This window comes from Limanda limanda, chromosome 15, assembly GCF_963576545.1.
Source record: "Limanda limanda chromosome 15, fLimLim1.1, whole genome shotgun sequence".
Classification (NCBI taxonomy): domain Eukaryota; kingdom Metazoa; phylum Chordata; class Actinopteri; order Pleuronectiformes; family Pleuronectidae; genus Limanda; species Limanda limanda.
Window position 1 is genome coordinate 5,352,609 of NC_083650.1, and position 26,323 is coordinate 5,378,931.

Genomic DNA, 26,323 nt, shown 5'->3' on the forward strand with positions numbered 1-26,323 from the left:
CTGTTCTGTGGCGGGCTAAAGGTTCCCCACTGAAAAGGTCAGACACTTACTACTGTTTGCTTAACAGCATGTAACAGTTCCTCTGAGGGGGGACCCGCACATAACAGCCCTGGCCACGGGACACACTGCTAGGCTCATCACTTTTACACGTGTGTGGAGAGTTTTGTTTTCGTGTGTTTGTGAGGTTTTGGAGCACGTGTTTTTTTTAAATATATATATATCCAAAAAAACCTTCATATGTGCAGATAAGAGCCCGACTGATAGGAATTGTTTAGAGCCGTAATCCCATATACGTATATATAAAATGGCAATGATTCCTAAGATGTCCTTTTCAAACTCTCATGACAACGAAACGTAAATGAGGCTTTATTAATAATAACTGTTAATATAACTTGAATCAAGAAAATAAATGTTTTTATATCAATATAAATGCACACATTTTGACATTGCTTATTCTGTGAAATACAAGTTTCCTATTTTCACATCCAACAACACACATAAGCATCACTGTCGATATGACTGTGAAGGACTTATATCTGTGATTTTTATCTGCCAACCAATATATTAGTAAGGCTCTAGTATAAAATGTTTTTTATTCTTTATTTTGGTGCTCCTGAATGGAAACACCTGAATATTCTGAACATGAGAATAATTGCATGTATTTTTATGTTTGCTGTCTGCAGAGATATTTGGTTTAAATTTCTCAATTGTTGAAGCTAAATGATCAAACTAGAAATACAATCGTAGATTTAAGGAATAAATAAATCGGAGAATTAATTTGTAGCGCCCAAAATTAGAGAGTAATCTGCTGTATGGATTTAGACGTTTTTACAAAAAAATGTTAATACATTAAATGTGTGACCTGTGGAGTCTTTCTCTGCTAACTGCTTTAATAATTTATAATATTGCATTAACCAGGGGAAATGTGTGTGTGTGTGTGTGTGCTTTCATTCATTTGTGTGTACGCATACAGACCCTGGCAATTAACCGAGGAGAGAGTCTGAAGATTCTGACAGTGAAGGTGAACATTTCTGACAGAGTGAAGAATGACTTCACTTGGTGGTGCATCAACAACAGGTCAGGAAAAATGATAATTCACGCACACGCGAACACACACACAAACACATACACACAGTTTTATATTTCTAGGGGATAGATAACCAGATCCATGGTTATATTATTATAATGTAGTCATTAATTTATGAGAGTGCTTCATAAAATACATACAAACGTATGAAGAGATCATTGATTTTGGTCCATGCCAAGTCCAAGTGGTTGAGGTTGACAATAAGTGCAGTGACACAACTGCAGATACTTGAAGATGAATATATTCATAAATGAGTAGATTTTTATTAAAGGATTCAAGCAGTGAATTAGCACTTGATTGGTGATAAAATATTGAATATTAAATTGCTTTTTCACCGTGACGAATATGAAGGCCCCTTGCTTCAATACGATCCATTCATCGGTCAAGGTTTGGTCTTCATGTTTTTAAGAGGATATTTTACCTTGAAAGATAATTGATTTGAATGAAAAAAGAAAGCAGAAACTCAAAGAATTTGTAATGGATTTGTGTTATTTATTTTTTTCTGGCTTGAACTTGCTCCACAATCTGTATTGCCGCACCATTTATTTTTAATTTAATTTAGAGGGACATTGTCAATAGCATATTATATATTTGGAGTTGGTAAAACACAAAATAAAAAAATGTTTGCGAGCGAATCAGAACTTTCCTGACATTCGTCATCTGTCAATTTCACATCACGTCTCCTTTCACAGATTGTATAGATAAATAGAATCAACTTTTTCTCCGCTACTTTAATGCAGGTGGAGGCCGAAGACATTTGCGAAACAAGAGCTTAATGCAATCGTCAAGAATGCAGTGGAGGACTCTTACAAAAGACTCATTCTGCCTTTCCTCACTCGGAGTTACAGGTACTTTAAGAGTGCTTGTGTGTTTGCTTTCAGAGCTTTTCTTCATTACATAACCACTTATTCATTAGCACTGTGGCCCTATTAGTCCCCTTCTCCACTCATCTCTCACCTCTTCCCTTTCTTCTCCGTAAATTAATTTCCACTTTCATTCTTTGTTTCTTTTCCCTCAACGTGCAGCTACCATCTCCATCTTCTTTTGTTGATATGCACTACTTTACCCGTCTTTCTATGTCCCAACCTTTTTATCTTCTCTTTCATTCCCTCTCTTCAGGACTAAGCTGACAGTTGCAGCAGAGAAGGAATCAATCGCTATGTTTGTGCGGAACCTTCGCCAGCGGCTGCTGGTTTCTCCAATCAGGGGTTGTGTCATCTTGGGGGTGGACCCTGGCTTTAGACACGGCTGTAAACTGGCTATTCTCTCCCCCACTAGTAAGTAAACTCAGAGTGTACTGGTTTTTATGGTTAGTATTTACTTGGGTCGATAGGTGGGTATGTAGGTAGGTGGGTAGGTAGATAGATTCCTTCTGTCATTGCACAGAGCACAACAAGACGATTTTTATCAGTGCACTCACACATAACACAGTAAAGGAAAAAAACTAAAACTGGAGAAATTCCGTTATTTAACATATGTTAATAAGTAATAGAGAATTCCATGTAACCAGGCACCACTAGACTGGTTATTACCAAGGAGGTGTGTGTGTATGTGCATGTCAGAAAATAGATACCACTTGGCATGACCTAGGTGGGTGGATAATGTGTGTGCACGTGTGTGTGTTTTTTTTTTTGTATGTCCACTGTAGGTCTCAGCATGTCTCTCAGTGGGTGTAGCCTCACGCTGTGCAGGGGTAGATCCCACCCTCTGGGTGACTGATTGTGTGGCCACAAGTCACGCTGACACACTTACAGCAGACAGACACCAGCATATTACTGTATATACATCACGTGCTATGGTCGCATGTTTGGGTCGGAGCGCACATGACTTCCTGTCAGAGCTTTCCCTTCAGATCTATACTTGTACTCTGAGGAAGCAGGGAACTGGCAGGGAATGGACTTCCTGTGGAGGATCAGGCAGTGCAGATGTGGAGATCATAAATCATTGAGTTCATTTGCAGCATTTCTGCCTCATATGACATCATACAGTGGAAAGACATTAGCTGACAGTATGGAGTTAACTCTATTGAGCCCCCTCTTGTCACGATAATACTTTGCCAGCAACATTGTGCTTTCTCCCCTTTTGTCCTCGTCTCTCTATCAGGTCAGATTCTCGATACTGATGTAGTGTACCTGCATAATGCAAACCAGCCAAAAGAAGCTGAAAAACTGCGCCACCTCATGACCAAATACAGGTATCGGTGTTTCATTTAAATGACCCATGAAACTGACCAATTTTTAAACTATTCTACTGGTTGCTTACCTAATCCTCATTGTCTTTTTCCTCTTCCTCTTGTCCATACCAGTTGTGCCAAGGTTGTCATAGGTAACGGTACAGCGTGTCGTGAGACCGAGTCCTTCTTTTCTGACCTCATCTCCAGGCGCTACTTTCACCCCCTGGACGTGTCCTACTGGTAAGCTCTTTCACCCACTGCATGCTAGAGCAGGCCCCAGTTACCCTGGACCCTGAATAGAGAAAGATGGTATAGAAAATGGATTAATAAAACCCTACTGCTCTATTGCATATACTGATAGCCATGTGTAATTAATTAATAATCCACAGTATATTTTTATTTAGTAAATTTAATTACATTTCATAGTTTCCATTGTTCACAAACCTCATAATTCACTTAAAGACCTTCACATTCTTAACGGGTTTAACGCCAAGGTTCAATGCGCCTCAAACGCAACAACGTGGGCGACTCTGGGATGAAGAGGGATGTCAGTCAGATCAGGAATGATGGGGAGAAATGATATTATGGTGTTGATATATAAAAAAAAATGCAGAAAGTTAAGGGTGTGGAAAGGAAAGAGAGGGAGAGGAATGTGAAAGGGCAAAGAACCGAGTTGGAAAACGTGTGGGAGCGAGACAGCGGGACACAGATGGTGAGGAAGACAAATTGGAATGTGTCCCTCAAGCGAATATTGTCTATGAAAGCCATCTGGACTTCGTTTCTCTTTGGTCCGATTGAAGGTTGGCGGTGCACGTTGTGTCTGCGAACAGGCTGGTCTACACTTCAGAATACAACGGCACAGAACCTCGATCCAAGCATAATAACCACTGGCTTCTCGTTGCTCCGTCTCCTTCTCCCTCTGCAGAGTTCCATGTGTGTTTGTTGACTTGAGGTTTGCACTGGGACCACAGCCTAGAATGATTCTGATTTTTGCTTGAATGTGTGTGTATTTAAGAGTTTTCTCAGTATTTCTGAGTTCATGCACACATGCACACTCCAGAGGTCATACCTCGGCTCTAATAGCCCATGCCTTTTTCTCTAAAGTTCCATTTTCTGTCTATTTGCTAAAGCTGAAACCGTCAAAGTGATGGGTTTATTAAGTTAACTTCCACTTAATTATTTTTGTGAAAGACATTTTTCTCCCGGGAGCAGTTTGGAGCACCTTCAAAGCAGCGACATTTCACATCTTGATATAATGTCTCTCTTGTTGAGTCTTTTGGTGTTCATGCGTTTCACAACACTTAAGAATGTTAGGACTTCTGGTTTGATGTGGTGCTCGCTGAATGTCTTCTGTCACCTGATATGATTAGCTATATTTTTGCTGCTCAAAACACGTGTATAAACGTTCTGCTGTCGCTTTAGCAGGGTTTTGTAGAATAAAAGCTTTTGCATGAACTATGGAAGAGAAGAGGAATGTTATTTTGAGATTAGCCACAGAAATATGGTTGTATTGAACCAGATGGAATTGCCCTGGAGTTGTCTGGTCCTATGCTTCACTTTGGTTTTCTTCAGACTGTGCCTCGTGAAATCTCAGAACCACGGATGATGGAGCTAAAACTTTGTTATGCTCGAATTATATGCTTTTCTTTTTCTAGACCTCCCTCTCCATCTTGATTTCTGTCTGAACTCATCCCTTCGCTGTCCTCTCCCTCCTTACTTCATTGCTACAATTGTCATGTGAGCAATTCAATGTGCTTTGGAAATGAATAGGAAATACACATAATGCTAGACTACTCTCACTCTTCTCTCTGAGATGTGGTCCCCCACATTTTTTATGTCTTTGAAATATAAGACTCTGGGGTATGGACCCACTTTACACTGAAGTGTTTCACACAGTATGAGCTACATGTGATACCTGGGTGGAGTTTACCACAAAATTGCCCAAGAAAATGTAAAATCCTCAGCTCCGAGTGTTCGCTTATTAGTAATATCTTTATTTTTTTTAATCGGGACTCCTTCAAGGTATCTGGATGAACGTTGACCTTGGCCTCTGATATGCCAATTTTGACCAAAATATCCCTTGATGTATGAGGAAGGGAGGTCAGCGGAAGACAACTGGCCTCACAGAGTGATGGTTGTTAGTAACTGTGAGGGTCTCTCTCCCCCGCTGACTGACCCGCAGCTGACCCTGACCTGCCATTAGTGAAACCTCATTACCACAGCAACAAGGGTGATGGCTATGACAGAGAATAGCCATGTTGCATCAGGAACAGCACGGGGTCTTGGTGCGTGCTGTGACTGTCCCCAATATAATTAATTGACCCAGTTTGCCAGGACACTTTGTGACGTCGTGTATGTTCTATACGTTTGTTCGTTGACCTTATACCCAAGTTGCTTCAATCTGTTTGTGATCGACAGGTATAGGAAGTCTTTCAGGCGTCCCATTCGTCGACAGCTAGCTCACCCAGCAGAACAGACAGCAACCACAGGCAACACTAGAACCTGAGTGGTATACTGCTTGGGGATTAAAAAGTGGCCAATATGTAATAAAGTTTGTGGTTAAACTGTCATAAGCATTTGAAAATGACATCTTAGGAGTCATTGTCAACTTTTTAGCTCCCTAATATTAGCATTGGCCTCCAAACATCAATAAAGGCTCGAGACAAAACTATTGTGAAGCCCACACTGTCTTTTACAAAATCACGGCTCCACCTTTACCATCTGTATATCTTTGGCTTCCAGTAACTTTTTTTCTTTCTACTCGTTCTTTGTCATCCTCAGCCACTAAAAGCAGCTGTGCACTTGTAGATGTATTTGGCTCAAAAGCAAAAATCCAGAAAATGTTGTGTCAAAAAAAGAATGAGAGAGAGAGTGAGAGTGAGGGATTGTGTTTCATTATCATTGTTATATTTGACCAAACGGAAGAGCAGGCTTGATTGTTAGGATTTTTTAACATCATTACCTTGTGGGGAACAGCCAGTAGAATTCGATATGTCGTGTTGAAAGAGGGGTTTTTATTTTTTTAATATATCATTTTAGCAGAAGTGCTGTTTGAGGTTTTATATGACTGTGGTCTTTTTTATGAATCTGTGTCTGTAGAGGCAATTAAACCTCTCCTCTCCTCTGCAGCTTGACAGTGCATTAGTTCATTTAAGACCTCAGCCTCATTTGCACCGTCTGCTTCCTGTCTCCCTATGTGAGCCTTCATTGTGTCACCACCCCCACCCTACTCCACCCTTTCTTCTCTACCCGCCTGTCTCTCTCTCTCCGTCCTTCTGCCTCAGTGCTCAGCTGGAATGACAGCCAGAAATGGCAGCCTGCGGGACATCCTTGTGTGTATGTGTGTATTTTTCAGTGCCTTAGTCCTGTTTGAGTAAACTCTTGTACTCACTGAGTCACTTTTTCCATAATTTGTAAGGTGTGTTTATTAAATACATCCAAACGAGGGCACATCTATGTAGCAGTAGCAGTGTCCTGCAGATGGAGGCAGGTGTGAATCTATATAAGATGTTGCTCAGTTTAATGATCAGTCAATTTCAATTCAGATTATTTTATCTCTCCATGCATGAATAAGAGCAATATGTGTTGTAGCTGGCTTTTTGTTGGTTTTATTCTTGTAAAACAGATTATATATCTATTTACAGAATAGATATATAATCATATTTTGTTCTGTTTAGATTTTGATAGATGATGTGACTTGTCTTGGAGGCTAATATTGTTCATTACATCAAAACTTGATGTTTATTAATACATTTTCCTGTTACATTTTTTATTTTGTGCAATGTTGAGCGTAATTAGTAAACTTAAATGTTTTTTCTCATTAATTGTATTACCTCTCCTATAAATTGTTATGCTAACATAAAATCAATTCTACATATTGCATCAAATTGTGGAAGTCGCTCAGACAAGAATACTATAACAGAAACCAATGAAATCAATTTACATGGCCAAAATGTAGTTTACTGCACATAGAGCACAATATTACTTATTATTCTATTTTTGAGTCTAACGAGTGTAACCTCACCATTATGTGCGTCTCCTTTTCAGCTGCATCTCATGCAACATAGCACGTAACCGTTATTTTTGTCTTAGCTTAGGGAAGGAAAAAAATCCCCAGATACAACCTCTTGTGTTAGATTTATAGCAAAGTAACAGTTACATGATTAAGCCTGACCAACGCCTTTATCACTGTCCTGCATACTGCAGGACATTTTACAGCATGAGGTTTTATTTAGCTGACAAGGTTTGTCTGCGCCTGTGGTGCCTCCCCACTGAATGCACACCAGGTTATCTGCCACGCAGCTGCGTCCCAATAATATAAAGACCCGCTGCTGGACGTCACTTTCTGACATATTGGTTTAAAAGAACGCACAATAAAACTCAATGTCTCTGAATAAAGTAAATGATTTCCTCGGGTGTAGGTGGTTTAAACCCGTATGTATGCACTGTATATAGATGTGTGTGAGGTAGGTGTGGAAATATGTGTCCGTTTCATGGCCTGGTTATTGTCATTAACACCTGCTCATGGCTAGAGCTCCGACTTTTGTGTGTGTGTGTGTGTGTGTGTGTGTGTGTGTGTGTGTGTGTGTGTGTGTGTGTGTGTGTGTGTGTGTGTGTGTGTGTGTGTGTGTGTGTGTGTGTGTGTGTGTGTGTGTGTGTGTGTGTGTGTGTGTGTGTGTGTGTGTGTGTGTGTGTGTGTTTTTTGTGGCACTTGACAGATCAGTGCAGCGTGACCTTGTCTGTCAATGCACTGACTGGTAGCATGTGGGTTTTGTCAAAGCCCATAAGAGTGCTTGGTACTGGCCAGACAGGTGTGTGTGTTTGTGTTTCAGTGGTGTGTGTGTTTCAGCGGTGTGTTTTGGTGACGTGCAGTGGTCTGTAACCGCAGTCAGATTTTCTAAATGGAGGTGATTGGCAAGAATGACGCACACACACACTGGCACATCACTTCAGCAGCTGATTTATCACTGGTAATTAACAGACAAAACCACCAAAAAAATGTCAGTGATTGACGGCAGGGATTGTTACTGTCATCATGTTTTAATCTTCACTTTGATTCATTTTTTTTTGTTGCTTCAGGCTGTTAAACTAGATTCAAACTATTTGCTTTCACAGTCCTTTGATTTAACTGTAATTTATGTGAATATTAATGGATGTGTTTTGGTCTGTGTACATGAAGAGTGACAAGTTGACAGCGGTTGGCTGATGTTAATGAAAACAGAGGGCAAGAATATGTGGGGTAAGGTTAGTGAGATCTTTGGGCAATGGTGATGATACATACACACACACACACACACACACACAGTGACCACAGCTAGAGGCGAACAAAAACGACATCCGATTTCTTGACCACTTGCGCTGTCGCTCCTTAAGGCAACGAGATGACCGACCCCGTTACTCTTTCTCATAAACACACTAACACATCCCTGAGGGCGCTTCAAGTCTCCAGCCTTTAATTAATTACTTGATGAATTACAATCAAGATATAGTCAATTCAGTTAGGTGGGAATTGGCTGTACAATTTGTATGCTTTATAAATACCTCTAAGGAATATTCTGTCCGTTTCGTTCTCAAGATCAACAAAAATAACTGAATTGATTTCCACTAAAAAGAAGGATCCATTAAATGTTTCGACAACTGATTTCCATGAGTGTGTGAAATTTGGTTCCACTTGATTTGATCTAAGGACTCTACATGTCAATAGTTAAAGATGCAGTGAGCTCACTTTGTTAAGGCGTGTTCCCTTTGTGCAGGTCTGTCATTGCCTGATGTTGTACTGACAAAAGTAGTTGTCCATCTCTCTTTCCAGTGGTAGTCATCAATCTCTCCTTGACTGGTTCATACTTGAAGCTGTCCCAGGGCAGTCTAAGCCGTTGCAGCAGGAAACATACTCAAATAGCCACCAGTGTACATCAGCACTGACACACAGACAATCTCACAATAAGTCCTTGACCGTCTTGCCCTCTAGCCCTCTCCTGTTGGGATGAGATCATTATTACTGGCTAGCTGATGGACCTGGAGGACAGTGGTGTAGACTGTATTCATGGCTGTGCGTGGTCACGGGTGGGTGTATCCCCTGTCATGTCCTGTGACCGGGCATGCTCCCAGGGCCAGGCCGAGTGAGTGATGAACATACAGTGGCAGGACCAGCGATGACTGAGTGAGATCCAGGCACTCACCAGGGGTTTGAAGGTTGGAGAGGAGGAGGTGCAGAGGGACAGATGCATTTGGAGGCATTCGAAAAGGCCTTGGCATGGGTCTGCCTTCTTTTCAAAAGTATTAATGGGTACATTAAATGAAGGTTGTGTATTTGACTTAATGCAGGATGCATAGAGGAAGGCTGAAACTTATTTCTTGATCCTTTTTTATTATATCAAAGCAACGAGAAAAAAGCTAACACTGGAATTGGAAGAGGAGATACAAAAATGTATAGATGAATGTCTGTAGATGCTCAAAGCTCAGACTTAACTTTTTGTGATAAAAGGAAATATACAAGTAAAAGAAATCAAGCAACTATATTATATCAATTAATAAAAGCAAAGGAAGCATAAATAAAAGTACAAGATAGAGGGTGTATAAAAGAGCAGTAAAGTATGATACATACTCACTAATGTGAATATAGCAGACTATTTGTGGTGTGATAAATATGAAAGATCCCTATACAGGTGTAAATGGAGATAGTGCCCGATGAACAATGTGAATAGAAGAGTTAAGAGTCGTCAGACTCAGAGCTCCTCGCATCAAATCCTTAGCATCTCTATCACAGAGAACCAACATTAATGTGGAGGCTGAAACCTTTAATAGTAAGAGAGATGGATAATAAGAGAGATGGATGAGGGAGTGGACATCCCTTAAGAAGAGTTTGCACAGAATTGTTATTTGGTGGAATTTTATTAATGTAGCTCAACATTTTGTCCCCAAGTATTTAAAACTGTAGAACATCCAACACCTTCTGTCCTTAGATCATCAATTTGGTGTAAATTAGTTTTAAAGCATCAACTTCACCATGTTTTTTTTAATGTTTTTCTTGTAAAAAGTATATTCGTGTTTGTTTGTGTAGCTGCTCATGGGAGGGCAGTTTCAGGCTAGGGACCTTTGGCATTCGCAGGTGGTGTACACTGAATATCTGCCAGCCTTGTCCATATCACCCGCGCCTCCCTCCCCCCCCCACCAGGCCTCAGTGGTGGTCAGCCTCGGACTGTCCCTTCTTCTCCTTCTTCTTCCCCTCCTTTGAAGCATCCACCATGCCGTCCTCCCCAAGGCCTCCACTGTTCCCAGCGATGGTCCTGCGTGTGACAAACATGTGTGATGAGTCTGTGTGACATGCAATGTGTGTATTTGGGATTTTGGGTTTGTGTGTGTGTATGCATTTGTGCGTGACACAAGTCTTCCCTGCTACCAGATTGACATGAGTGTCTGTGAGGCTTTGCTCTTTTCAGACGTGCCTCACACTGGCAGTTGGAGTTTGTGTGTGTGTGATTGTGTGTGTGTGATTGTGTGTGTGTGTGTGCGTGCCTGCCTGCCTGCCTTCTAGCGCCTTGCTAGAGACTGACGGCCCCTGACACCTGCCATTTGGACGCTTTTCTCTGTGAAAAATGTCATCGTCTTCAGACCCGACGTGTGTGTGTGTGTGACTGTGTGTGTGTCTGTGAGAGATAGAGAGAGAGAGAGGGTGCGTCCCTCAATTTGTTTCCCTGAGGTCAAGCTTTGCAGCTGACTGAACAATGGAGCCAAGCTGTTTGAGCAGCCGGGACAGAGGAACTTGTGTGTTTGTGTGTGTGTGTGTTATTAAAAATGTATTTTGGGCTGGTAATGGGTGACATCACAGCTCATTCCAAGGCCATGAAATGAGGCAAGGTAGGTAAATACAGTCTGAGTTATGGTCACAGAAAACGACAGATGAAAGCACTACACTATCAAGGTGAATCATGTGTGTTTATACAAGTTTTATAACTTGAAACCCATTTAGGTGGCAAGTTGTCTTCCTCCGTGACTTCATGGTACTGCAGTCTACCTGTGGATAGTATTTTTCATATAATGCCATATTTGTTTTATATATCTCAGCTTACAAACTGTTAATGCTGCAAAGAAGCAGTTGAGTAGATAATTAATTTGACACAAAAGAAAGCATTGCAACTGTGGTATTGTAATTTCAGGTAGGACATATATTATATATTGTACATGTATATCACATAACTTTAATATTTATAGAATAGTCCAATACTGTTAATAGTATTTCTATTTTTATCTTATCTTCTGTTTCTTTTCTTAGTTTTATTTCTTACTACTTCCCCTTGGCAGCTACTCTTTTGTGCTGCTGTGTCCAATTAGAATTTTCTCTACGAGGATCAATAATCTCTAATCTTATTTTGGGTATCAGGGATTTTATGAGACAAATTTAAAGAAGGATTACAAAATGTTTTATGTGGTAGATGTATATAAATGACAGCTTTTTCTTTGTTAAACTAAATTTGTCTGCAATATGTTACTTTCAACTCATATGTGAATATCATGAACTTTGATCAGAATCTCCTCCACAAGCTGTACGTTCCTGGTTTCTGATGTCAGGTGGTAGTGATGATGATGATATTTCCTGTACCTCAGTAGTGTTATTCACGGCTTCCTCCATCATATCAAACTCTGCAGTGAACCCATGTGGGCAGTTGGTTGGTATTTGTTACGTCTGTTGTTTCATCGTAGACCTGAAAGGAAACTGGAAAAGCTGGAGAGTTCTTGCGGTATCATTCAGTGTTTTTTTTTCAAATACAAGAAATCAGCTCTGCGATGGTTCTTCGGGACAAACTGACACTTTGGAGCAAGCTTTGCTTTGTCTGGTTCTCGTAACTCCCGAGTGCAGCAACAATTTCTCCTTCTGGACGAGGTCTCAGCTCCCTGGGTAATAATTCGATGACCACAAAATTTGCCTGCGTAACATTGTCTGTCAGAATGTGGTCTTGTGAAAATCTCCATGTTGGACACACCGGACTCTGCCAGAGAGCAGTGACTTTGTCCAAGAAGCTTTGTCCTTGCAACTGGTCCAGTTCAGCAGCACGTTTCCAGATGTAGTGCTGCTTGAGATCGGCCTTGCTTCATCACTGTGACCACATCCCTGCAGGCGCCACACACTTTCACTTATTTGCACTGGAATCAACCTGAAATATTCAATTTTACAGTTAGACTAATTTCATGGTGGTGCTTTTTAATTCCAAATGGCAAGATTTATTTTTCACTTTCCAGATTCTTTCTCGGGCCACATATTGACATACTGTGAAACCAATAATTGCTCCCTTGCATGCTGCTGTGTCACAGCATTGTTCTGTACCAATGTGAACTTCTATGAAAAGTCACATTGATGCCTTTCTCAACTTAGGCCTTGCAGTTTCAGTCGGTTTTTACATCTTAGCTTTTGCCTTAATTTTCTTTGTGGCCCTCCCCTCTTTCCCCCGACCCCCCTCCTCTCCACTTTTTGTCCTCTGTATCAGATTAGTTGGTGATATTATTGCCCCTCTTCTTTTCTGACTGATCTGATGAGCTGCTTTAATTTGGATGAGAGACGTGTGTGCCAGAAGGCTATAATGAGGTATCAAAGTGTGTATCCATCTCTTCCAATGTTACGTTTCTTGAGGGGCAGCGGGGGGCCCGTCATGATGTGTGTGTTTGTGTGTCAGGCCCCAGGGTGTGTCTCAGAGACGACCAGCAGGGGAACTGGTAGCCAGTTTGTGACTTTGCCCCAGGATGGGACAGGGCCACAGGCAGGCTGGTGGGTTTTTGTGTGTGTTTATACATAAAATTAGTAAAGACAAAAGAGTGTGTGAATCTATGATGATCTTTCGGGTCCATCATGTCATCGCTTTACATCAAGAGCCGTCCACTGACTTTATGTGTGTGTAAGTGTGTGTGTGTGTCCGCACTTTGACCATCCACCCACTTAAGCCAGAGAGCTGGGGAGTTGACAACCTTCTGTTAGCTGCCAGGACGATGCCCTCACTATGGCGACAGCCATGGACGCTGTGGCAATGAGAGCTCAGAGCTGTATCCATGACAGTGCTGTTACCCAGCTGCCCCAGCGGCAGCCTTAATTAAGTTGGACATGATAGGGGCTGGTGGCCTCTCTTTCTTTTCACTCCCTATTCTCCTCCAGGTTTGCCCGACCCATCGCTCCTTTCCTTCTCTCTTTGTCACTGTTTCTTGAACAACTAGCTGGGATGCTGCCACTGTTTCACTTGACCTCCATTGTGCCTGAGTCTCTGAAGGAGGGCAGAGAGGGAGGTTTTCTCTCCATGTGAACTAAATGAAGGCCATGTCCATTTGTGCATACGTTAAAGAAAGAGAACTTCCTTAGACTGAAGTAGAGGGGATATTTTTGTACAACAAGTGTATGTATGTCTTGTGTTTATTACTCAACGTAAATGAACATGTTTGTGCCTGTGCCTCAGTGTGCGTGTGTGCATGTGTGTCAGGTTAATGACCAGCTCCGCGTTGACCTCTTTGAAGGTCATGTGCCAGTGCTAGTTAGTGGCGTCACCATGGCGATATGTCAGCTGTCAGAGCGATGGATAAGGAGCTGACAAAAAGAACAGTGGGGTGGAGGAAGGGATGAATGCAGAGGATGGGGAAGAGGGAGCGAGGACAAGTTCATTTAAATGTGATTCTCATCAGAAGGCCTCTGCCACTCCTCATTAACAAGATACTTATAATTGGCAAGGTTGTTCTGGCAAGGTCCAGGCCTCTGGGACTGTGTGTGTCTGTGTGTGTGTGGGGCCTCACTCTGAGTTTTGCACACAAGGGAGGTGCTGACCCCCTCATCATATTGGTCAGCCCTGAGGAAAAAGCCCCCCTTTCTTCCACCAGTCCTCTCTCTCCCTCTCTCTCCATTCAGCCGAGAGAGCAGAAGGACTAAACAATACGACAGCTTCAGTCGTACGTCGGCAGCATTAATGCGGGTATCACTGGCTTTGTTGTACCAGCATCCTGTCTGTGTTGTGATGGACGATAAGCGCCCTACTTTTATCCGAATACATTAACAATCCAATGTTGCCATGCAGATTTATTTTAATTGTCCAGATCAACATAATCAACATTGCAATTGCCACATGAACTTGAATAATGTATTTTTTGTCGAGTTGTCATAAAGCAATAACATCTTTTATGTACTTTTAAAAGAAAGTTCATTAAACATTTTGTGTTATTATCAAGGGGATTTTAATTTATCTCTTCTTGCTCTGTCTAACTTTTCTTTTTCCCCCCTAACTGTAAAGTCAACACGATCAAACTTGTTTGATTTTTTCCATTGATTTCAAATGCGAGAAAACGTGGAGACTCAGACAAACGTTTCTGTTTTTATCCACCTGAATGTTCTACTGAAATCTGGCTCCATCTTTTTATATTCCAGATGAATTTGAGACACTCAATCTGAGTCTTTAATGAATTATTTTTATTTTAAGACTCATTAAATTGTTAACTGTCCAGTGCCTGATGATTTTATTTTACATCAAATATTTTTCCGAACAATAAGGATTAAAAACTAGCGACACGCTTGGTTCTCTTCACAGTTTGATGCTGTTGCTTGACACTCTGAAGCTGCAGATGTTTCAATGTGACAGTGAGAACTTGACAGTGAATGAGGAAAAATACATTATCATCTCGAGTCTCAATAATAGCAGTACACCCCAATGACCTCTAGATGGCAAGAGTGTCACATACAATGCAAGTGCACCACAGAGGCGTCCTCACTCAATGTCCTGTACTTAATCTCACACACACGCACGCACGCACACACACAGATACATTTAGATCCTGATGGTTATTTAAGTGTCAACGGGGAAAATGTGGTTTGCAAAATTATCTAAAATAAAACTCAATCATATTCGCTAAACGACCTATTCTGAATCTGAATGTGTTCACCATTCATATTTGCTCACCAAGCCAGTGACTCTTTCATCAAATATTGTAATTGTGATGTTAATGTTTGGGCAGGGCCAGGAATGATGAAGGCTATAATGGCGTTAATGTCGGTAATAATAATAGTTCATCTTTCATGACAAAGGGTCAGCCAGATTCTAATGAGGTAGCAAGGCAGTGATTTGCCTAAATAATCTTTTCATTTTCTCTTTCAAGCAGTAATCACTTTTTTTTGTCTCCTTTCACTCCCATACATTTGTTCACTTTGCACCCATGTCTTCCTCATTTTCTCCCCCGCGACCACCCTGCCTCTTATTTCCCACTTCTAGATTAGGGCTCGTCATCTCGTCCTTTTCTTGGTCTCACTGGTTTAATTATTTTTCCTTCCCTTTCTTTCCATAGTATAGCCAGTGAGGCAGGAGCTTCCATCTATAGTGTGAGTCCTGAGGCAGTCAAAGAGATGCCAGACCTGGACCCCAACCTCAGGAGTGCAGGTACACTTACAAAGCACAATCGGATTTAGAAATACTTTGTTTATCTGCAGTGGGAAATATATATATATATATCAAGACGATAACAAAAAGGAGAAATAAATAATTAAGGTGTAAAATTATATGTTTGTAAGAAATATGTGCATTGTAATATATGTAAAAATTAATTATACAGTAAATTCAATAATTCAGTATAAACAGCAAATAACTTTCCTCTGAGTGAGAGTTGACATTTGATGTGATTTTCTTGTCTGTGGCAAAGTTGCTAGTGCTGTAGAGGACACTGTGTACGGTTGCAGTTATTATATTAATTAATTTACTAAACAGCCACTTATTTCTGTCAATAAAATGTTATCCTGAGTTCAAGTAGACCTATTCAAATTGTTTTCTAAAACTAGCAATCAAAAACCCACAGGTCATTAACTTGTAATGTGTTCATCTAATCACTTAATTGGCTGAACTGTTCTGTATCTAACTGTGTGATTAGCTACTTACTCTTGCCTCGAGATTTGTTGCCTTCACAACCTTTAACAAACTGATGCACGGTAAGAATCAGAAGAAAAGAGTTTAAAAAGGAAAGATTCTACAGGATATATATACTCCTGTTGAATGTATTGTTGAAGCAACATAAACCAATGATATTTGTTGAAACTAAGACTTATAAACAAATAAATCACAATGTACTTTGCATTTTGTAATAGTGAGCAGCCTTAAATTAATTATGTTAAGTAGTCATTTTCATTTCTGTCAAAAAATGTAATGGAGTTTTATTTTTCTTAGTTTATTTCCATCCTGTTACTGGCAAAATACAGTATTGTCCGATTTTCAGTGAAACTCTGCTGTTCCATCATGTCTCTCCTCCCTCTCTTTCTCCCACTTGCCACCGCTCCCCTCACCCTCTCCCCACACTACATCGCTAAAACACATAGCAGAACAAAAAATATCACTCAGAGTTTTCGGAGAACAAATGCTTCCAGCAGACTTCCTCTATAAAAGCCATAAATCACATGAGGCCGGATTATTCCTCACCAGTTTCCTGTGGTCAGCAGCACAGAGAGCCATGAAAAGCCATATTTATACCTCTAATGAAAGCCATGAGGAGAACTACAGCGTTTGACTTAGCATGGGTATTAAGAGCCAGGACGTTACCGTTACGGATTTGGATGTTGTGACAGTGTTTGTGTGCTTCTCTTCTGCCTTCGGGGGGGGTTATGAGTATTTCTGACTCTGTCTATACAAGTGGTAGGACACCTGGTGGTTACAGGTAGCATTTCGTCATCACAACGCTGCAAGCCACGTTCATCAGGATCATGTGTCTGATCCTGAACGTGTCCTTCCTCTATTACTGATTTCTCCATTGTTCCTGTAGGTCTGTTTACGGCTCATAAACTTTCAATAAGCGCTGAGGAGTTATGCTCGACCCCGGGCTCCACTCAGCGAGAGAGGGAGAGACGAAGAGAGAGGGAGGGATTCTGAGACAGAATAGATGGAAAAGAGTGCTGGAGAGTTTTGGTGGTGCACTGAGTAAGGCCAGGGTTGAAACTCCATCCCTGTCTAAATATTATCTCAGGCAGCCGCCTCGCACCGCAGCCAGAGGAGAGAGAGGAGAGGAAAGCCATTGATTCCAGACATGCTCTCTTACTCTATTACATCCCATCCTCCTTATTCTCTTTGTCTGTCGGTTCCGCCTCGGAGATCCAAGTCTGACATGTTTCATGCGTCTTGCTACCATGTCCACCTCTGAACTTCAAACATTCACAAAATGGAGAGACACAAAACACACGAACGCCACTTCACAGAAAGGAAGGCAGAAGGAATATAGTCCTACGCTGCAAATAATGTCAACACACCCACAGCAGCAGATAATTTGTCTGTTACAGGGATTTGAGAACAGTTGTTAGGTTATGTATTTCTCCCCCTTCACTGTGTGTGTGTGTGTGTGTGTGTGTGCGCGCGCCAGTGTGTGTTGAGGGCTGATGTCATGTATTATGGTGTGTGTGTGAGTCGGGTTGTTTGTAATTTTTCTCCTTGTCATTGGACCCTGCCAGCACATTCATGGAAAAGACATTTGGCTTCATGAGCTGCAGCAGGCTGAAGCCTCACAGACTCCACCGTTAAAAGCAAACCTTATTTTGGTCAACACAGACCATGTGTGTGTTTATTTGTGCGCTGTATTTGGCTGTGTGTGCCCGGGTGTGGTTAAATTAGTGGTTTTCAATGTTCACGTTCCCAGCATCGATCAGGAACCTAAATGACAGGTGCAGGGACTCCAGGAACCGGGGGGGGGGGAAGGACTGACAATAAGGTCTGGCCGCCCCTCAGGCCGGCACATCACATGCAGACAATTTACATATTTGGTCATTATAAAAATTATAGATTTGCATATTCAATAAGTAAGATTCAGATTGTTCGTTCATCAGGACACAAAATATAGAATCTCTTGAGACAAAATCTCACCCCTGCTTCTTCTTCTCTCTCTCTCTGTCTCTGTCTGTGTGTGTGTGTGTGTGTGTCTACAGTTTCCATTGGAAGACGTGTCCAAGATCCACTAGCTGAGCTTGTGAAGATTGATCCTAAAAACTTAGGCATCGGAACATACCAGGTAATTGTGTATTCGTTGTTTTTTTCAATTCAAACAATGATTGAGACAAAAAAGCTGAACCCCAGTAACGATGTGTTGTCTCTGTTTGCTCCAGCAGATCTACTTTCTATTTATTACCAGATTTGTAATTTAAATAATGTTTGTCTGGTCGAGTAGGGAAAGTTGGACAGTGCAGGAGCTTTTTCCCCCCAATTTAAATAATGTACAAAATAATTAAAAAAGCTAAACTACAACTGGTTACTAGGCCCTGGTCTTTTGTTACTGTCTTTTGATGTGACTTCGCTATTTCAGGCAGGATCTGGTGCTTGAGGCATTAAGTGTATGCGAGTGAGGATTAAGAGGATTTAAGATTAGATAAAGTGGAGCAGGTTGAGAGAAGCCCGGCGAGCAGGGAAGTAGATAAACTTGGCGAAGGCCTGTGTCAACAGATGATGCTCAGGATGACAGCAAATTCAATTAATGAAAGTTCAGGCATGACGTATGATTGGACATTTGTTTTTGCTTGTGTGCTGCTCCATGTGCTCAGATATGTGTGTGCAGATGAAACAACAGACAGCTCAATGTTGACTTTGCACATGTGTGCGTTTGTGTAGTTGGTTGAGAAAGTGAAGACGGGCATTAGGTCAGAGTGCGTACTGTTTACATCAGCTATCGATGCAGCATTGTTCTCCTCAGATAGTAGATCATGGAAGAAAAGTGTATGAGAGGATGGAAATGGGAACGAATGAGGATGGAGGATGAACGCAGGTTTCCACTCAGATTATTTTTCTTTAAACATGTTATTTACACATGTCAGAAGAGGAATAGCTTTATACAAACATAGCATTGATACAGATAGGATTACTCATGTTTGTCATGTCATGTGTGGTAATTTAGCAGGGGGCTTTTGACTCTGGCTGTTGATGGCCACATACCTAAAGTAAAACATTTTAGAGAATGAAAAGCCTCAACACAGACAGAAAGTTAAGCATGAATAGTAGAGCCAGTCTATTGGACTCATCAAAAAGAACTCAGTTAAAATGTAACAACTAACAAAGTGTAAGAGTACAGGAAAAACTTGCACAAGTTGTAGTCTGTACCTTTTTGCAGTTGGCGGGTTTTGCATTAATCGACAAAGGCAAAAAACATTTATACTCACACGGATTTTGAGAATTTAAACATTTCATTTATTTAAGCATAGGCCTCATGTTTAAATGACATCACATCGTTTGTACAAGCAGAACTCCTTTTCTCATTAATTCCCCAGTTAGGCACTTCAGATAAATACATTGAGAAATAATGAAGCACAGATGTTTGTTTCGCTTGCACAAATGTGCAGAAACAATGTAAAAAAAACGAATGAGACTATTTTGAAACCACTTGGGTGTAAATGGGTTGCTCCTGTAGATGATATTTCACTTCTCAAAACTGGTGCAAGGACGTTTAAATCGTATTAGTTTGATTCATATCCTGATCACACGTGGTGTAGTTGCAGAGTGTGCACAAGGTTCAGTAGTTATTTCTACAAACAGAATTCTGTTCATAATCTGTTTTATTATTTTCCTAACTTTTCTCGTCCTTGCACGATGTTTCTACAACCTCCGTTCAGTAGAGTCCCCATGTGTTGCTTCTCCCTTGTGCTTTGTCCAACTGCTAAATGGTGATGTCACAGTGAGTAATGTTCCCTTTGTTTTGTTATATCACCAGTCAGCTGCAAGCACTGAGCTAAGTTGGGGTGGTTATATTTTCGTTGTGAATATAAATTAAGCGTGAAGTTTCATCAGTGTCTCTCATAATTCAGCAGGAATGCTTAGATAATAGTCAAGTTATCAGACTGCTACTCGTACATGATGCAGCCATTAGTGAATAATCCAAAGGTTCAAGTCAGAAGCTTCCAGATCTGATAAATCATATTTATTTAGTCTTTTTATCTGATAAAACAGGGGCATGATCCGGCATTAGTAAGACAGGTCGGAAGAGGAAGAGGAAGGTGGGACCATGAGTCAGTGAAGAAGGGCTGTTCTCCTCATAGAGATGCCAAGGCTATTTAATCATTGGATAACGATGAGAGAAATTAGTTAATGTGATCGGAGGCTGAGTGACTTTAAGTTTGCAGCCTGTGATGTAATCTAATCATCAGTTTCTGATAAATAGTTTAGTTTGTAAATGATCAAAAAAAAGAAAAGTGTTTCTATTGCACAAGAAGTTTGATGACATCAAACTGAGGTTTATTTTTTTATTTTTGCAAATTGTTAATCCAGAAAGGGAAGAAAATCCTCAGATTTCAGAAGCCAGCTAAAAATGAATCCCTTCTGAAAATGATGGGTGTTCTTTTTTTGTTTGTTTAATCTTATGAGGTATTCAAGGGGATATCCAAGGGACTACGGGAAATCAGATACATCTAGATTATAGAGAGGACACTCTCTCAATAGATGACAGATACGCTGGTCGAGATTCATTTGCACTTTTCCTCTGTGTCAAAATATTTTCAACATTTAGCAGCTGAAACTCTGCGATGTGTCTAAGTTCTGTCATTTGGTTGGTGTTGGCTGCCGGAGCATCCATTACAGTGTTAACAAGATCAATAGTCCAGCAGCGTAAAGGACGACCCTCAGTGGACAACTACTCCAGAGGAGAGGAGAAGACGGAGGGGTGGAAAGGACAGCAGAGGGGGACAAAAGTCAAAGGAAAAGGGATGACGATGGGAGGGGTGGGGGGGGAATGGAGATCTGAGAAAATGAGGAGGTCAGACTGTTCATGTGGCTGTGCGTGTGCATGTGTGGCTGTGAGGTCACAGGCCCGTTTCTCTCATCATGTCCTGACTGGGCTCTCTGGGGTGCCGGGGGTTCTGCACCTCCCGCTCTCAGATCATGTGACTAGGTCAACAAATGATAATATAACCAGGTAAATAAACTCTGGGTGCTGACAGATATGAGATGGGACATCTCTTTGACCTACATGAGAGTTCACACAAACACACACACACTTGCACACACATCCCTCTTTAGTGTGTGTCCCTACATGTGTGTGTATACGTTTGTGTTGGTGCATGCGTGAATGTAAATGTGTGAGAAAAGTGCGTTCATGCACACTGGTGTTCTTTTGTGTGAGTCGCGGTGTTTTGAGCTTTCTGAGAGTTTAATGGCATTAGACCCAAAAAAGCATAAGGGCAGCTGTAACTCTAGACAGTTGGCACAGCATGCTCCCTCTTTCTATCTCCCTCTGCTGACCGAGTGAGTGACAGCTCTGAGAGAAAGGAGGAAATGAGCTGAGGGCTGAAAAGGTGAGGCCCATTAAATTCAGATTGGACGCAACTATTGGTGTGGGAACTCTGGTTTTCACTGCAGCACCACTGACAGACAGGCCTCGCCGTATGTTGGAGTTTGCCAGATACACGTCTGTTTGAATTGACAATGTTCTTCGTATTTGCTAATATTTGCGGTTTCCTGCACATTGAAATTGTGCTGATGGTCTTATACATTTGAGATTAATTGTATTTAAAGTTCAGAACGTTTTGGTAAGGGATTCCTTTTATAATTAGACGCTTAGTGGGTGTGGCTTTTGGACAGCTCGTCCATCTGTCAATCAGCTCTTTAGGTTGCTGTGGTCTGTTGACAGCTGAGTAATCCCCAGGGCTGTGAGACTAACTACTGGAAAATACACACAGAGACACACACTGCTGTGTAAGAAAACACTGCCTGCCACCCGGATATTAAAGAAACTGTCAGTCTTCCCCTCCCCTCTTCCAGCTCTCTCTTCATTTCTTTACAAGAATTTTTACACTCTCGTCCCAATCACTCTGTTTTCCTTTCATGCCTTATAATCTATTTTTTGAGCAGTACAGCTTGTACAGGGACATTATTTGGGGAAATTTTAGTTGAGTTAATTTCATTTATTTCTGTGTACCTCAAAATAATACACACCCCACAAACTAAAAAGGCAGCAAGAAGGACAAAAATCTGAAGTTAACTTTTAATATAAATAACTTAACATAAATGTAGATATCCATAATTTTCAAAAGTCACTTTAAATTTCACTTAAACATTAATCAATTTCAACAATATAAATGACTCAATACGCTTAAATTGAAAATTAAAAGCAACATTTTAAATAATTGTGCAGATAATTCCACAGTTTCACTCACATCTGCTTCACTGTGGTACATTCATATGGGATTTTTTGAAATGATTCTTCTTTCAATGATCTGCCTCAGTTTCTCTTAACGTAAACAGCTTTTATAGGTTTTCAGGTAGCAGCCCGTTTCTGGCTTAACACATAACCAATAATATTTTCAAGTCAGCTAAATTTCAACACATGTGACTTATTGCTCTTTTCTGTAATACATACAAGGGTCTAATATTAGTTTTTGTATGCTGTGTTATGTAATTACAAAGTGGAAAAGGCAGATTTTGGCAGCTGCGGCCACAATAGTTTATTAGAGCCACGGATCAGTGGAGACTGATAACAATATTGATATTTGAGGGTTTCAAAACAAAATGTCAGCCAGAAGTACATATCTTTGGCGTTTCTGTGCTGTGGTTGCTGGCTGACAAAGGCCGATACCCACATATTAGTGATTAATCTGCCTCTAAAATAATAAAATACACCTCATTGATACTCGATTGTGACCAGAGAGCGCAAGAAAACAAGTGAAGTGAAATGAGGTTTCAGACTTTGTTGAAAAACTGCGCCTGAATTGACGTTTTAACTCGCAGCAAGTGCAAGTGATGTCACTGTCACACCACGGCCTGTAGGGCTGTGTGAGGGTGTCTGTCTGTGTGTGTGTGTGTCTGTGTGTGTGTCTGCGCTACAGCATGCTTTCATTCCTGAATGGTTGTGCCTACAGGGGAGACAGGAGTAGACAGGAAGGAGAGTGAGAAATGGAGCGTTGACAGTGACTGATGGTTCATGCCTCTGCGATTTCAGGCGTGGGAAAAACAATCGGGCTCTTACAGAGTTGATCAGTGGCAGAAGCTGCCAAACACAATCTGCTACTATTTTAATTATTTTGATTAGGTATGTTCCTGTCTGTCTTGGTCTGCGTCTGTCGATGATGAGTCGGGAGGTGAGACGAGACACGCTTTGTAATTATGCTTGTATGATAGATTTAAACAGGCTAAATACCACTTGTCTGCTTATTCATCAATAGATCAAATTTGAGTGTTGTTGAGTTTGTTAAGAAGGGTATTGGTAATTCAGTGATTGATTAGCTGCTGATCTTGGCTAACGAAGTTGTTCTGTAACTGTTATGTCATAAAAAAGGCTTCACCCTATTTTCATGTAATTGAATATTTGACTGGTTCTAGCGTTACTTCATAAATCCTGGTAATTTCACTCTGTCATTTGCACTTCCGATGCCTTATTGAGCTCTGATTTTCTCATGCTGTGATTTGCAGTCCCTCAGGTAATATGTGTGTGTGTGTGTGTGTGTGTCTGTGTGTGTGCGTGTGTGGCTGTGTGTGTGTGACTGTTAGGCAGGAAGCAGAGAAATAGCCATTAAGCATTGTCGGAAAAACATAAATCTATCTCCTTGCTGCCATATCACTTTCAGCTGCTGATTTATAGGTAGTATTTAACGCTGGCATTTAACACATTTAACATGCACATGTGTAAATACAAACACACACACACAGACACATTTAATTATAAACTATAGTGTCACTGTTAACTGGGTCGAGCTCCATGAGCACTTCTGCTCTCTTGCCATCAGCACAGCGCTGATGTCTCAGTTGTTTGACAGGTCTTCATGCGTCTTTCTGCAGAGAGATTGCGAGACACAGTCACAAAGCTTTATAGGTGGATAGTTCAAATGAAGGCCAAGTTTAATGATGGGTGTTGTCTTGCTTACGAGCGTGGATGACTCATGTAATGACTACTGAGTACTAATGGGTCAGAATGTCAACATGATGACAGGCTGGTCTCAACCCATCGCAAAATAGTTTATCTGTTTTGGCTGATTGTCCTCTTTTCTTTTTAATTTGACTTTTCAGTTCCTCTGAGTTATTCACTTCAAACCTCTAAGACAACTTGCTCTTCCCAGATTAATCTTTTAACTATACAGCTGCTATTACAAATCCATATCACAGAGCTCTGAGCTTCTGTTGGTTGTAAAATTCAGGGAAATAAAAGCACAGTTAGCCCCCTAGAGTCTATCTATGTACATGCAATTATCGCTGAAGGCCATTTTCTAGACTTGGCCTCAAGATTTTTTGGCGAATCATTATAGAATCATTAGCAATCAGTGAGAAACATGATTTCAGTTTTAAGCACATTTCATTTTAAATATAATTATGTGTTTCCACAAGGAATTCCAGATTTCTAAACCTGTCAATACATGCAGCTAGGGCTGCAACTAACGACTATTCTGATAGTCGATTAGTCACAGATTATTGAAACGATTAATCGACTAATCGGATTATGAATGACACAAATTCTCAATTGCTCTTATTTATCAAACAGCTTTTAAATTTAGCTTGAGGTTGTTCGAGGCATGTGATGACTGAAAATAAAGGCAATAAATATTGATACTTCATTAAAAAAAAATGTCTTTTAATAAACTTTGTTGCATATAAGGGTACTGCTGACACAAAAGCAAAGACAAATCAAGTTTTTGTCCATTTAAAACCAAGGACAGGCAAAGTGCTAATAAAACAAATAAATTAAAAATCAAGTACTCATTTTTCCTGTTAACAAAAATGACAGGGAAAGTAACAGCAATAAAAACATCAACAAACTAAACTACAGTCTTCTTCTGACTAAATAATTGTGATTAAAAAAATACGTTTGTCAGGCAATAGGATAACATAACGCTTTTAAACTCGTTAATAAAAAGTTGAAACCATATTTTTGAAATGGATGCTAGAATCCTGCGCGCAGGTATAAACGTGTATATATAATATCTGACAGAGGCGAGTCCGCATCGTCTCCGTTACGAAGTCACACGTGACTCCTCCTCCTCACATGTGCGTGTCCTGCTTCCATGGAGAACAGGTCCGCCGCACAGATATTGCAGATAGTTTTTTTCGGGCTGTTACGGCTGAAGTTCTCCGGAACTTTTTACTTTCTGGTGCGCGATGCTGCTGCAGCGGAGGCCGCCATCGGACCGTGTTTTGACGCTATTGCACATGCGCGACTTTCAGAGATAGGAAGGGAGCGAGATGGCTCACTCCTCAGCTGCTTTCATCAGCACCTCCAGTAAAACAACGTTTAGTTCCGCTGCGCGGCACGAAAAACACGTGCTATGACGTAACCAACGAATCATCGACTAGTAAATTCGTCGGCGACTATTCCTGTCATCGATTTTTGTCGACGACGTCGACTAATCGTTGCACCCCTACATGCAGCTAACTGTTGATACTAACAGTAGAGGTACAACTGAAAAGATGAAGTGTTGTCAACATTAATTACACGGTTATCGACAATAAAAGTGCTTCATAAACCTGTTTCGTAATAAGCAAGGATTGTGCAGCGATCTGTTGTTGTTAATGTTCTCGTCACCTCAAGTTTGTATCTTTCCCTCTTAAATGTTGTTATTAATTGGATTGAAATGAATACTGATAGACGTGAGAGTTTCCGCCTCTGTTTCAACAAACGCAATACCTGAAATCCTCTAGTGCTGCTCCCACCTATATAAGGTTTCAATTAGAATTTGAGAACATATTCATCGGGGTTTTACTGCAGGTTAAAAATCACGCTTCCTCGCACACCTCCACCTTTCTCACGTGAAAACATCATTCTCCGGTGTGACATTACAGGTGATTTCCTCTCTCTTTCTTCCCTCTACCTTCGTCTCTCACCTCTCCCACATGTCCTCATCGGAAGTCATAAATCTTACAGTCCCACTTCGATGGGAACTTCTTATTGTTTGGAAAGTTATTTTTACTGTCTCCAAAATGCCTCCGGCTGTGAAGTCTCAGCGCTCTCACCCAGAATCAGGCTGCAGGTCACTCGAGGAGTCACCAGGGTTTCTTTGCTTTGCTGTCTCTGTTACTACTTCCTCTCTTTATCTCTTATCCCATCTCTGCTTAATGACGCATTACTCATCGTCCTGCTTACTGCAGGCGAGGATTAAAGCCACTGTTAATATGCTA

The 26,323-nt window shown here is 40.9% G+C and overlaps 1 protein-coding gene across 1 annotated transcript in view; it reads left to right on the top strand.

Moving 5' to 3' along the window:
• Positions 1 to 26,323, top strand: part of srbd1 (S1 RNA binding domain 1) — a 47,616-nt gene that overhangs the window by 10,324 nt on the left and 10,969 nt on the right. Inside the window, exons 10-16 of the mRNA XM_061087457.1 lie at positions 974 to 1,077; positions 1,828 to 1,935; positions 2,207 to 2,364; positions 3,191 to 3,281; positions 3,393 to 3,500; positions 15,564 to 15,655; positions 18,172 to 18,254. Coding sequence (XP_060943440.1) covers positions 974 to 1,077; positions 1,828 to 1,935; positions 2,207 to 2,364; positions 3,191 to 3,281; positions 3,393 to 3,500; positions 15,564 to 15,655; positions 18,172 to 18,254 — 744 coding nt within the window. The remainder of the gene's footprint in view (positions 1 to 973; positions 1,078 to 1,827; positions 1,936 to 2,206; positions 2,365 to 3,190; positions 3,282 to 3,392; positions 3,501 to 15,563; positions 15,656 to 18,171; positions 18,255 to 26,323) is intronic.